The 13,310-nt window shown below is 56.6% G+C and overlaps 1 protein-coding gene across 1 annotated transcript; it reads right to left on the bottom strand.

Moving 5' to 3' along the window:
* Window positions 1-418: 418 nt before the first annotated feature.
* Window positions 419-12,333, bottom strand: DUSP4 (dual specificity phosphatase 4). The gene is made up of 4 exons (XM_054565796.1): window positions 11,925-12,333; window positions 2,597-2,742; window positions 1,441-1,660; window positions 419-804 (listed from the first exon to the last, which is right to left on the bottom strand). The coding sequence occupies exons 1-4, from the start codon at window positions 12,331-12,333 to the stop codon at window positions 419-421; spliced, it is 1,161 nt and encodes a 386-aa protein (XP_054421771.1).
* Window positions 12,334-13,310: the final 977 nt, after the last annotated feature.

The raw sequence follows: 13,310 nt of genomic DNA, 5'->3' as shown, positions 1-13,310 counted from the left end.
CTTCTGGCAAACTCGTTTTCTTCTTATTTCTCTCCCTCCCTCACCACCCCCCTTAAGAAGCCTGGGTGGGCACATTTGCCAGGACCTGTGGGTTTCATAACTTCAAGCCTTACTGCTTTAAGAAAATGAGGTAAGAAATTCCTATCTGAAACGTAAAACCGACACATGAACCAAACCAAGGTCTTCCCTGCCCGTGGAGGCAGCCATTATTGCTCTAAGTTGGAGGGTTTTGTTTGTTTTTAATATGTATTCACAGTCCTTATTGCCATTCTGGCGGCCTGGTGGTCGGCCGAGGAGAGGCGGATGGGAAGGGGCTGGGTCTTCGGCCCCCGGCTGGTCAGTGCCCCACTGGCTGCCGGCCCGCGGCCCCCACCCGTCGGGTCGCTGACGCCCCGGCTTGGGGGTTCCCGGAGCGGCCCTAACAGCTGGGGGAGGTGGTGATGGGGCTGTGCAGGTAGGGCAGGCTGCTGGGGGCCGCGTGCACGCCCACCGACACCGGGAAGCTGAAGACGAACTGCGAGGTGGGCGTGGCGGTGGCCTTGCCGCGCTCGCGCAGCGGCCCCGACGGGCTGGCGGCCTCCGCTGCGCAGGACGTGGCCAGCACCTGCGACTCGAACTGCAGCAGCTGCCCCATGAAGCTGAAGTTGGGCGAGATGATGCTCCGCCGCTGCTTGACGAACTCGAAGGCCTCCTCCAGCCTCACCCGCTTCTTCATCATCAGGTAGGCCAGGCAGATGGTGGCCGAGCGCGAGATGCCCGCCTGGCAGTGCACCAGCACGCGGCCCCGGCACTCCTTCACCGCATCTGGGGCAGAGAGCGCTCCGTCAGTGTCCCGCCCGCCCGCGGCAGGCCCCGTTCTGCCCAAACGCCAAGGCAGCCGGCCTCAGCCAGACCTGGGGGCCGGGGGAGGAGGGTATTGGACAGGTGTTGGAGATCGGGGCAGTCCCACCGAAGGGAAGAAGGGGGGCCCCCCCACGCGGAGGCGCTACAGAATCCCACCCAGGCTAGGCTGTTTTTGAGACTTAACCAAACTATGGTAGGAAAAAAACGCATGCTACACCCTAACACAAATGCAAGGATTTCCACTTGCAGGAAGAAAAACAATGACCCAATTCTCCCTTTCTTTATCTTCCTCCCCATCCCAGGAGCCTTGCCATCTAGACACCTGGAGACACCCAAGCAAAAGATTACTGGCTCCATAAGCCAACGGCAGGGAGCAAGATCCCTCTTCCTCTCCCTGCCCAACAAAATTTGCAACATGCAACAGGCAGGACTTCCCACGAGCAGGGGGCGTGGGGTGGGGGGGTGGCCGGGGGGCAGGGAATGGGTACACTGTGAGTAGCGCCCCCTAGATCCCTCCTTCCCTACCCGAGGGGCAAGTGGTCCCTCGCCTCCCGCCCACCCAGCCTTGGCCCCAGACCGCAGCCAGGGCCAGCCTACCAATGTACTCGATGGCTTCCATGAACCAGGAGCTGATGTCGGCCTTGTGGTTGTCTTCCACCGGGATGCACTTGTACTGATAGTGTTCTTCGAAGTGGTTTGGGCAGTCGGAGGAGACGTTCAGCAGGGCCGTGATCCCCAGGGCGTCCAGCATGTCTCTCCGGGCGGCATGGTAGGCACTGCCGAGGTAGAGGAAGGGCAGGATCTCCACCGGGCCTCCCTGTGCCAGAGGGGAAACAGACAGCGTGAGTGTCGAGCAACCAGGAAGAGGCTGGGGTGCTTGGGACAGTGAGAGGTGGCTTTCACAGGCCCTGGGGAGAGCACCTGTGGACACAGCCCTCCTCGGTGTCCCCGCATCCTGCTGGGGCTCCTGAGGGAAGCGATGGCGCCCTGGGACACTGCCCTCTGCAGAGAGGCCAGGAGGGGTGCGGCGTCGCTCAAGCAGCCCGCCTCCTGCGTGGTGAATGAGGAGGCAGACACAGTGCTGGCTTATCCCACCGCTGTGACATTGAGAGTTGACACCTGCTAGTCACCAGGTGTAAGTTGAGGGACTTATCTGGTTGGTACATCAAGAACACATATCATGTCGGCCTCACAGATGGGAGGAGGCCTCTTGGCAAAACTAGGTAACGTTGGCTTAAATTAATGGCAATTTTCAAAATCTGGGGTTTAGGGAGCAGAGTTGCTGGACTCCGTAAGTTCACTCCCGCCATTTAACTGGAAGGTCCTGGAAGGGGTGGGTTTAAAGAAATGCAATGGCTTACACTGGTTTTCTTGGGGCAGGGTTTGCTGACCATTCATGTCCATTTGGCATTTACGATTGACCCGTAAATGGAGACAGCCCGACTGTCCCGGCCTGGGCCTGGGGTCCACAGGCCGCTCCCTCCCCCAGGGCAGGTCACACCACTTCCAGCTTCAGCCACCTCCTCGTTTGTCTGCACAGAACGCTGGAGGCTAAGCAGGGAGTTCTGGCTCCGCGCCGCTTTCTTCAGTGAGGGTAATAAGAGAGCGGAGAGCAAGCATTCCAAGGAATAAATGGAATGTATTCCTAAACTACCTTACATCCCATCCCAGTATCGGGGTTCACCACTCTCCCCGCAGTGGAGGCTCTGCACCCAGAGCCTCTGGAGAGAAGCCCCCCCGCGCCCCCGCACACCTGGTCGTGCAGTGGGGTCCCACAGGAGCTGCAGCCCAGGTCCAAGGACTCGGCCGTGCTGGGGGGCATGATGGGCGGGATGGCTGCCAGGGCCTTGGTTTTGGAACAGAATTCTGGATACTCGGAGGAAAACCGCTCATAGCCACCTGCAAAGGAGACAGAAGCTCAAGTTAGTGGGGTCACTAAGCCAGCAAGAAACCACAAAGATCTTGAATCCTAACCCTTTACTGAGGAGAACTGTTGGGACGCTGGGCCTGGCTAGCTCTACATTTGCCACTGGGTGGCGCTGTGGGCCCAGAGATAATGGCTATGGAGCCTTTTCAGAGATGCCGGGTCCACCTTCAGCCAGGACTGCACGCGGAGGCCTTGGAGGAAAGCTTTGTGGTCAAGACTTGAGTGTGGGATGCAGACACACAGAAGATGGGCAGGGAGTATGCAAAAGGGACTCTCCCCAGAAAAGCTCCTAAGAGCGACAACAAGGCATGGAAGACGGAAAGGCCACCGTGGGTTTCCATGAGCATGAGAAACCGGCCACTGGGCCCTGGGACCCACAAAGATGTCTGTCGTTCCCCAGCCTGAGCACCTCCTTTGGAGGGGTTCAGTGTGGGAGGGAAGAGGAGAACCTGGCACCGGCACCGGCCTCCTGGATCTCAGCAACAGAGCAGATGCCAGTCGCACGGCCCTGTGAACAGCTGTTCCACCAACAAAGGGCCAGAACGGGAGGAAATGGGCTTAAATCTAAATAAATCCCTCTTGCTACATACAGGTTTGGGGCAAGGGAGGATTTCCTGACCCGAGAGTTGCTAAGCCCAGGAATGGTTATCTGTGGGATCACCTTCCGGGGAAGGGAGGTCTTTCAAGTAAAAAAGAGATGAACTTGAATGGAATCACGTTAGTGCCAAGCAGAACAGCGCTGGCTGGGCAGAGGCGGGCAGGAAATGCTCCAAGAAGAAACATTCAGCCTCCATCTCCGATTATCTTGTGATCTCTGGGCCTTTGCTCTGTGGGTAACTTACCATCTACTGTCAATGTCTGGCCCTGCTTGTCTTTTTACTGTAGGACCAAAGATGGATTGTAAATTAATTCAGCAGACGAAAGGGATCAAAACTTCCCATTATAAAATAAACGAGCCCTCGGGCTGCGATGTCCAGCACGGGGACGGCCAGTTAAGAGGACTGCGTTGTACATGTGAAAGCAGCTGAGCGAGTCGATCTTTAAGTTCTCTTCATAAGAAAAAATGTTTAACCATGTGCAGAGACAGATGTTAGGTACACTTATTGCAGCGACCATTTTGCAATATAGTCAAATAGCAAATCATTACGCTTTATACCTGAAACTAATGCTACATGTCAGTTATACCTAATTTTAAAAATGTACACAGACTTAGATCAAAATAATTCAGTGGGGCCTGCATGGTGTGGAGCAGCCACCGCCGTGGGCCCATTCCGCGGATGGCCGTGTATGTAGCTAGTACTGTTAAACCTTTCTGGCTAGTGATGCGGTGCCACTGTTTCCTGTAACATGCAGAATAATCTTCCAATATGCAGGCACGTGATGGTTAGTCCATTGCTTGCCCAGGATCTCGACCCTACAAACTGCTTCGGAGAGGAAGGGCAGGATCCTTTGCCACATCCCAGGGCTTCCAGAGGCAGGGCAGACATCCCTCCCCTGCTCCCCTCCCCCTCCCTCATCGGGCTATAAATGGAGATCTCTCTGGTCACAGGCACCTGCTCCCGCTGAGTCATAATGGCCAGCCTCCTGGGATAGAAAACCTGCTGAGGGACCTGCCCTCACTGCCAGTTTCAGACGTGCTGGTGGTCTTAGTGGTGGCCTCATCACAGGAGCAGCTCCCCAGCCCTGCCTCCCCTCATCTGCTCCCTCTTTCCTTCTAAAGCTGCAGACATTGCTGGCCCAGACGGAACAGACTTGGGGGAGGGGTGGGGAGAAGAGCTACCCAGCAGCTCTGGCTGAAGTCAGGGACGGGAAACTTTGTAAATGCTTCCTCCAAAGGAGAAACGGAAATGGATCAATCCACAGACCATGCTGAACACCTATATAAAAAGTCATCACGTGTTACTCTGTAGACTTCTGCAGGGTTTGCATTTTCACACACAAAAAAATGATCCCTGCATTTATTACATAATACGAGCTATTAAAGCATGTTTCCCCTGCCCCCAAAGAAATATAAGGAACAAGCGGTGCCCCCCAAACGCTCATCACCGGGACAGTCAGAAGAGTGGCACCCACCCAAAAGCAAAGGGAAAGGCACAGGAGGGCCAGAGCCAGGCTCCAAGGTCACAGAGAGGAGCACCCCTGAGGGCAGAAGGGGAAGGAGCTTCAGGTGGTGGAAGGAATGTTCTTCCCGTTGCTGAGAAGGTACAGGACAGGGCACCAGACGCAAGTTCTGGAAAGCGCACTGCCTTCAGAGCCACACGCACAGGCCTGGGGGACAGGCCCAGGGCTGCCGCGGAGCCTCCGAGCGCCATCCTCATCTGCAGGCTGTGATGAAACATCCCCGCCTGGCACCCTTCGAGGACTGATTGGTCCAGCCAGTGCTCGGCGCCTGGCCTCGGGGAGACACATAATGAAGGTTTCCTTTTTAGGCACCTGCAAGGGGACTCCAGCATTCCTGGCAACTTTCCAGACTTTGGGCAGCCACCGCCGCTGCCGCCTCCTCCTGGGCTTTCCTGATTTTTTCTAGCTGGAGTCGTGAGACGGTGGAGTTACACAGCAAAAGGGCAGACACTGACTGTACTTCCTGAGCTGAAGACCCCTCCCCAGCCAGGGACATCCGCCGCCACCATCACTCCCATCATCAACCAACCCCGGGGGGCAGCAGAACCCGCAGCAGCTGCTGACCCCAGGGTGTGTGATGACAGGCGGGGACAAGACAGAGGCCAGACCCGCAATGGTCAGTAGAAGACGCTGTTAGAACAGAACAGAAAGATGATGGCTGAAGAGGCAGTTCCTCTGGCGGCCCTTTAGGGAATGAGCAGAAAGGAAGGAAGTGAGGAAGCAGACCAGCAGGGACAGGAGCCGTGGGAGGGTCACATCCATGCCGTGGCAGCCAGGAAAGGGGCTTTCCTCCCGAGCTGCGGTTTGGGCGGGTCTGTGGCTGGTTGTTACAAGCAGCGTCACAAAGGGAGCACCTCCTGGGGGAGCCAGGAGCTGCCCCGGGGCCAGAAGCTCACAGCAGGTGGTACACCCGGAATGGTGCCCAGGCAGGAACCCCCCAAGGCCACCCCCACACAAGGCCATGTTGCAGGACATGGTCTCTGGGTATCAGATCTGTGTTAATAAAAATGACAGGCACTCTTAAGAGGAAATGCTCACTGCATCCCAGGCTCTTCCCATACATGTGTCCAACCAGTAGTCCTGGAGGATGATGGGACTTTCCTCCAATTTACAGAAGAGGAAGCTGAGCTGTGGGGCAGCCCCCAGCGAAGGGCATGGCCAGCGTTCAGCCCGCTGGCCTCAAAGGCAACTTCTCACCAGCTGTCAGGAGCCCGCCCCACTGCCCACCCTGCCTGCCTTCCTGGTGGTCCTTCTGCGGGGGGCACGGCCCGCCTGCCCGTTTCGAGTGAAGAGACTGTGCAAAAACCTCTGAACAGAACACTGCGGCCATCTCACCAAACTCTTGCTGCTTCCCAGTGCTTTCCTAACTACGGGATGTCGTTCAGGAGCTGTGACCAGCATTTTCAATTTCATGAAATAAAACAAACGACTAGACTGCATTGCATTTAAAGATGGTATCACTTCAAGGAACTCTAGTTTCAGGTGTGTCTGTACCCCTGTACTGGATCATGACGGAAATGAAAACGATTTCTTACTGTAGGTGGGGTCCAAAGGCTGCTCCCAGACTTCTCAGTGCCTCCCCTCCCCTCCCCACCCCCAAATCCGTGCCAACACCACAGCCACAGCCCTGTGAGTAGGAGTTCGATTTAGATCACCCAGTTCTATCCAGAACCTACGAGAAGGAAGGCTTTTTCCACCCGGAGGCCACGGGCTGGCTGCATCCCGAGCCGCCTGCAGGCGAGCAGGCCGGAGGGCACCGGCGAGGCGCCAGCCAGGGGTGGGGCAAGCACAGGCTCCCCCAACCCCGGCCGTGCTGCCCTCGGAAGGGAAGAATGGGAGGCTTTCAGGCTATGTCATCTCTAAATTCCAATCTTCCACAATCCCTAACGGCCACAACTTACTTAGTGGCAAACTACAGACTGACATTAGGGGCCCAAGATCCCCATTTCTACCTTCTGAAAACAATTTCACAACAGATTCCACCTGTTTTTCCTACGTCCTAGTATATGTCATCCTACAACATAGTGACTCATTTTGACCTGTTTTTCCCATGTTCTTAATTAATAACAGGCTTTGTAGTGTTAAAAAGTTCTCATTTTCTCATCTTACTTTGAAAACTTGGGGGGAAGGAACGTAATTTTTCACCAGTCTTCCTTGAGGAGTAACTACATTTCCAGTTCAACTCCTTGCTCTTCTGTGTCGCTCACACACTCACTCGCTCAGCAAGGCGCTTTCCAGAGTCTCCTGAAGGTGACGACCGGCTGGCCTCAGTCCGGGCCCGTGCAGGGCTGAGGCAGTAGGGGTGTGGGGTGCTTTGGAGAGAACGGGCGATGCGGGCAGGGCTGCCCCATCACCAGAACAAGACCCCTAACGGTGTGCGGTGGGGGAGACTGTCACTGGCGGTGACCAGGGTCACCAGTCTCGATGCGGCTGCTGCTTTTCCCCCTCGGAGCCCAGGGTATCCCCGTTCTCAAGGCCTTGCTTCCTGGGCCATTGTATCAATTCGAGGCAAATGTTGCCCAGCAAGAAACTCTGGGGTCATCTGAAGGTCATGTGGCTTTGAGAACTTCCCCTGAGGTGGGTGTTGACTTTGAAAGTGCCCATATCATGCTGGGAAGATTTTAAATTTTTCTGAAGTGGGCTCCTCACCTTGGGACTCCCAACACAGACCTGTCTGTCCCCGGAGAGCTGGCTGACACCTAAGGCCACACTCGGCTGGCTCTTGGCTGGCTCTAGTTTGCAGGTCCCTCCCAGGCGGTCCTGGGCGATCTGCTTCGTTCAGCAACTGGCTTCCGTTCCAGAGTGACCTTTTCTTCCTGTCAAACTTCCTCTTTGTCAGGCGGGAACTGCCTCCCAGTAAGGAAACAGGCTATCTGGTTTCAGATGTTCTGATTCTTCAAAGAAATTTCTTGGCTCCTTAAAAAAGGCCATCCTCTCCTTCCTCCCTTGCCACCTCTAAGTCGCTGGGCGTCCCCCCTCTCTTATAATATAAGCAGCAAGGCCAAGCCCAAGGGAGCTCATTGGCTTAATAACGATCCAGGTTTCACACTCAACTTACAGACACCATCTTTAGTTTTGTGTTGGGATCATGCAGTTCAAATGATGCAAAAAGTAGCAAGTTTGCTTCAATCATTTTAATTCTGTAAGAAATTACAATAGAGGATAGAAATTCTCTTTCGGGCACACCACTTTTTGTCATTCTAACAATCCTTGGCTGTCACAGCCACGGTGACACTTGTAAGGAGAAAAGCCAGTCCCTTTGGGTGGAGGAGGTGTACAACTTCAGCAGTCACCTGAAAGGCCAGGGCTACTAGCTCCACCCCATCTCCTTCATTATCGGTCTCAGTAGCTGTTTCTACAGAAAGTGTGATGTCGGGGTCTGAAGAGTCAGGCCTGAAGGGTCAGGCCTCGGGACTGGAGAGTCCAGGAGCTCCCATGGGAAGGGAGGGGCTCAAATAATCTGGTTGATCCTCCAAATTTCTCAGAACAGTTCCAGGAGAGCTTTGAAATCAAGAACGTGAAATCAGGCAAAAGTCACGAGCTAAGATTAATTTTAGACAGAAAAGAGAGATAATGTTTTTATATCTGAAATCTCCGGCATAACAGACTGATTGGTTATTTGGGGAATATGGGAGGTAAAGAATGACTTCTGTTAGGATAAGAAAACTCTCTTTTAGTCTTTCTCTAATGAAGGGGGGAACGTGGCACCTATAACCCTAATCCACGTATGTAGGAGAGAGATTTGAAAGGAGCAGCGTACTGTAATAAAATCTGAAAAGCTGAAGCTTCTAAACGGCCCCTAAAAATGCCTCACAGGATTTTAAATAAAATTAGGTTTAAAAAAAAGTTTTCCCCAATGGGAATTTTACTAGCAAAAAGGCCAAATAATTTAGTGACTTGGGTTTATTGCTTTTAGCGAAACGGGTAATGTTACAAAATGCAAAAATTAGGCAGCATTTTATTAAGTGAAATTTACTCTTAACTATGAATTCTTGACTGCAGTATCAGTCATTTTAACGACCTGCAACGAGTAGCCAACCAATTGCCCTTGAAAGAGACAGAAAGAGAAAAATCAAACTTTTAAACTCAATGAATTGGTAGAATTAGATAGCCTTTGGCCAGGAAGGATAATATAACTTTTGAAAAGACCCTGCTGTTTTTACTGCCCCTGCAGGACGACAGCCCCCAACGACTGGCTGACTGGACACTGACTGGCTCAGTGTCCGACCATTTTTACTCCACACCCACCACCACCCATGAAATGAGACGTGCAGAAAGGCCCATTAGCTACAAAGTAACAGGAACAGCTCCGGTAGGAACCAAATTACCCAACCCCTAATCAATTCAGGCATTTTACTAAAGATAATCTAAGGGTGTTTTCCAAAGTTTCCCTTTAGCTCCCTATCCCCTCCCACCCCCTACAGCGCCTCCACTCCCCTGCCTTCAGCTGGGGGTGGGGAGGCCTTCACTGGTCTCCTCCGCGAGGGCAGCTTCCCCATGGAGGTGGGAGCAGACACTGCCCAGTTTCTCTCTGCCCTCACTGCCAAAGCCTTTTCCAGTAGGATGCAAAGAGAAGGAAGAGGAATTGTGTTAAGGTGACCTCAGCTTAACACATATATGCAAAGAAGTTCAGTTAAACAGACGATGGCCCAGCCAACCACCTCCAAGATATTCTACCAGCACAACAGAACCCGCCGGGATTGCCACCTCTAAGAAGTTCGGACAGCAGATGCCCAAGGCAGGCTCCCTTTGCTTATGAAGACCCGCTGAGAGTCTCCTGGCTACTGCCGTGGCCTGTTCTAAAGAGACAAGTTCACCCTGAGACCAGGCCCAGACACGGCATCTCAGAGGAAAGAGTGGGTCTGCCCACTGTGAGGGGCACAGGGTCTTCCTCCTGGCCCGCGCAAGGTCCGACCGAAGGAGGCAGTGCAGGCCTCGAATGCACTGCTTTTCCGCTGGCCAGGCACCTCGCCAACCGTCAGGGGACTAGCATTTTACTCAGAGGCTCCTGTCCTCCTCAAGCTTTACATTAGCATTTGCCTCGTGCAGAGCCGTGGGGAGGCTCCCACAAGCGATCTGGCTCCAGGCTCTCCCGGTGGGATTCGGGGGACCAGGCAGGTGCCGCAAGCCGGGGACCTTAAAAATAAGCCTCCCTCCCCGGGAGCGGGGCCTACGGATCTGCGCGCCAGGAAGCCCAAGGGCCAAGGTCCCCGAGCTGCCGCTCTAGAGGGGGGACCCTCCGGATTTCTTCCAAGAAAAACAAAACAAACCCAGACTCCACGTGGGTCTGCCCTCCCCGGAGAAAGGTCCAGGGTTCAGAGGCCCGCGGAGGGAGGAGAGCGCGGGGGCTCTAACACAGGAGGGACCCAGGGCAGGGCGGCACGGAGAACACCTTGGCTATACCCGGCCACTCGAAGGGACTTTCGTGTCAAAGCAGTTTCTCTTGTCGTTCCCGCCAGGACCCGACAAGCGCGAGCAGGTGTGCTCAACTGCCTATACCCCCACAGGGGCGATCTAACCAGTACCTGGACGCGGGAGCACGCGGGGATGTGCGCCCGCCACGGGGCGCCCGGTCCTTTCGGGGTTGGCCCTTTCCTGGCACTTTCTCTGAAAGGGCTTTGAGGAGAGGGGAGGAGGATTGGGCTCCACCGGAGGTGCAAAAGGCAGCCTCACAGAGAAAGAAAAATCAGCAAAATCGCCTTAGTAGTTCAACCACAGGTCAACAGCAGCATTTCCCCAGCAGCTGACAGGTCAAATGGCCAGGAAACAACTGCCGAGAACAAAGCCCCCCGCTGTTCACCAGGGCAAGCCCGGCCCGTCGCCACTGAGCAGTTTTGTGGTGCCTTTGGAAAGGGCGGTGGGGAGAGGTTTCCGCCCTCCTCCCCTTCCTCTAGGGTGAGCAGGTCCAGGGAGGAAAGGAAAGGAAAGGAGGGAGGGGGCGCGGGGCGCCGGCAGGGGGGAACCGCGCGACTCTTTGAAGGCCGGGTCTGCAACGCCTCTGGCTTCGGAGGCGAGGACTGGACAAGGGAGAAAGAATGCGCGGAATGTGGCGGAGGGAGGCAGGGGCTCCGCACGGCCGGGGGACGCCCTCACCCCACGCGTCCTGAGGCTCCCCCCGCGCGGGGGCCGCCGAGGACCGCGGCCGGGCCCGGCCCGCAGGTGCCAGCGGGCGCACCGTCCCTCCAGTTACGTGGACAGCACGCGGTCCTTGCTCCGTGTCTTACTTTCAGATCTGACAAGACCTCTCTTCCCCAAAGAGTTTCATCAGGGTTCTCTTTAATCAAGCACGGCACCGCCATCTGCTCGTCGAGAATCGTGTCTGAACAAAAGGTCGTACTTCTCTGCTGCCTGAATATTTAAGAGACACTGTCTCGCCTTGCGTTCCTCAACTACTCACACCTCCCGCTTGCAGCGCCGGGAGCCCGGGTCTAGCCCGGCACCGGAGGAGTTGGCCACCTTCCAGGAGGAGCTCGGAGTTGGACAGTCGGGGAGGAGATACAGATCGCTCCGTGTCCGAAACCCGAGCTTCTGTGCGCATTTCCATAGGGCTGGTTCCTGGTGGAACCAGCGCTCTGTCCTTCACCCCCTTCCCCACCTCTCGGGTTCTCGGGTTTGGACTCCGTGCAGGGCCCCGGCATGCCAAACCGACAGGCCTAATCTGTCCCCACCCGCACAGTGGCACTTGGGAGCACTTCCCTGGACTTGAAGGTGGGCAAACCAGAAGAGGCATTTTGCCGGCGCGGCCTGACCGTTAGTGAGTGTAAACAAATGCAAAACAGCCAGGAAGGGCGCAGAATTGCAGGTGACGGAGGAAACGTGCCCTCACCGTCCCGAGGACTTCAGGAGCTCGCACTGCAACACAAACGCACAACACCCTTGCAAACCCGTACACACTAACACGCACAAAGCAGTGCGAGGGGATCCGCGCCGCCGCGAGTCCTTCCGGGGACTTTTTCCCCTAGCCACCAAGGCGCAGGCCGCCAAAGCCCCGCTACGCCCCGCTTCCAGCTCGCGCTCCTGCGCTCGCCTTTACCTTTGAGCAGACAGATGTCGGTGCGCTCGGCGTTGCGGCGCAGAGCCTGAACTACCAGCGACACGGTGCTGTCCTCGCGGAGGCTCTCAGCGCGCGGGCTACGCTCGTCGTAGACGATGACGGCCGAGTAGAGGCCGGAGCGCAGGCGGGCGCGCACCTCTTCCTCGGCGGGCAGGATCTGCTCCAGGCTCACAGAACCTTTGGCCCGCCGACGCACGATGGTGTTGCAGCGCACGTTGACCGAGCCTCGTATGTAGCCCGCGCTGTGCGCCAGGAACGGTCTGCAGTCCAGCAGCAGGCACTTGCCGCCGCTCACCAGCCCCAGGGCGCCGCCGCCGTTCTCGTCCCGGTTCATCAGCCTTTTGAGCACGCTGCAGTCCATCTCCCGCAGCTCCTCCACGGTCACCATGGTCGCCGGGAACAACGGCTGCAGGGCACGCGAGCAGGCGAAGGACAGCCGGGACAGCTGGGCTGCAGAAAGGGCCTGGCGAGGGCTAAGGGCGGGTGCGTGCAAAAGTGGCCGCAAACTTGGCCCTCGGGGGCTCCCACAGGCGACCCTCTTGTCCCCAGGATCCTTCCTTCGGCAGTCTCGCGGTCACATAGAAGTCCAAGTGGCCCCGGGCACGAGCAGCACCGCGCGCGGTGCGAAGGGGAGGCGACGGTGGAAGGGACAGTGTTTAGGGGAGAGGGCCAAGGGCTCCTTTCTGTTGTGGTCTCTTTGTATTTTGCCCGCTGTGCTGCTCCTGCCGCCGCAGACTCCGGCGCTGCCGCTCGGCCGCCGTTCTCCACGAGCAGCCGGAGCTCAGCGCACTGCCCCAGCCAGAGTTTCCTCCTCGGCTTAGAGATTTATTAACGCTCCTCAGCTCTCCCCGGGGAGGGGGCAGATTCAGTACTACCTGGAGAAGCCCCGCCTCCTTCCATTCGGGGCCGCACGCTGGCTCCCCCAGCGCTGGCTCCCCGCCCCATCTCTGCTCCCTCCGCCCAGCCAGTCGCTGCCCCCACCTCCTCCCTTGCGCGTGAATGGAGTGCTGGCAGCTCGCGCCCAGTCACGGGGACGCGACGTCACAAAGAGCGGAGTAAACAGGACGCTGAGCGCCGGTCGCCAGGCCCATTCATAAAACCGGGACCTAAAGGAAGAAGGAGGAGGCCTCCGACCCGCAGGCTAGCTGCTCGCCTGGACTTTGTGAATGAGCGCGGGGCACGTCTCGCTGACAGCCGCGGGCCCGAGCCTCGGCGGCGCGCGATCTACCCAACGCGAGTCTCAGCGCAGCCGCTGGTCCGGCTGCGGCGTTGGGCTTAAAGGAATTAGCTGGCCGAGAAGACGGCCTAACGGAGACTAGGGGGGTCGGTTTTGATTCCTTTATTCTTTGTGGTCCCCCTTCCCCA

The sequence above is a fragment of the Pteronotus mesoamericanus genome, unplaced genomic scaffold (genome assembly GCF_021234165.1).
Source record: "Pteronotus mesoamericanus isolate MK-2021 breed Mesoamerican mustached bat unplaced genomic scaffold, CSHL_Meso_final contig_169, whole genome shotgun sequence".
NCBI classification, from domain to species: Eukaryota; Metazoa; Chordata; class Mammalia; order Chiroptera; family Mormoopidae; genus Pteronotus; species Pteronotus mesoamericanus.
Note: the sequence above shows the minus strand (reverse complement) of the source record. Positions and strands in the feature narration are given on the sequence as shown.

Bases quoted from the DNA above. Each gene is read 5' to 3' on its own strand.
- DUSP4 (XM_054565796.1), bottom strand. From the start codon at position 12,333: ATGGTGACCGTGGAGGAGCTGCGGGAGATGGACTGCAGCGTGCTCAAA. The intron at 2,743-11,924 runs GTAAAGGCGAGC...TCTCCTTTGCAG, and splicing joins CGACATCTGTCTGCTCAAAG to GTGGCTATGAGCGGTTTTCC. The intron at 805-1,440 runs GTAGGCTGGCCC...TCTCTGCCCCAG, and splicing joins GGAAGCCATCGAGTACATTG to ATGCGGTGAAGGAGTGCCGG.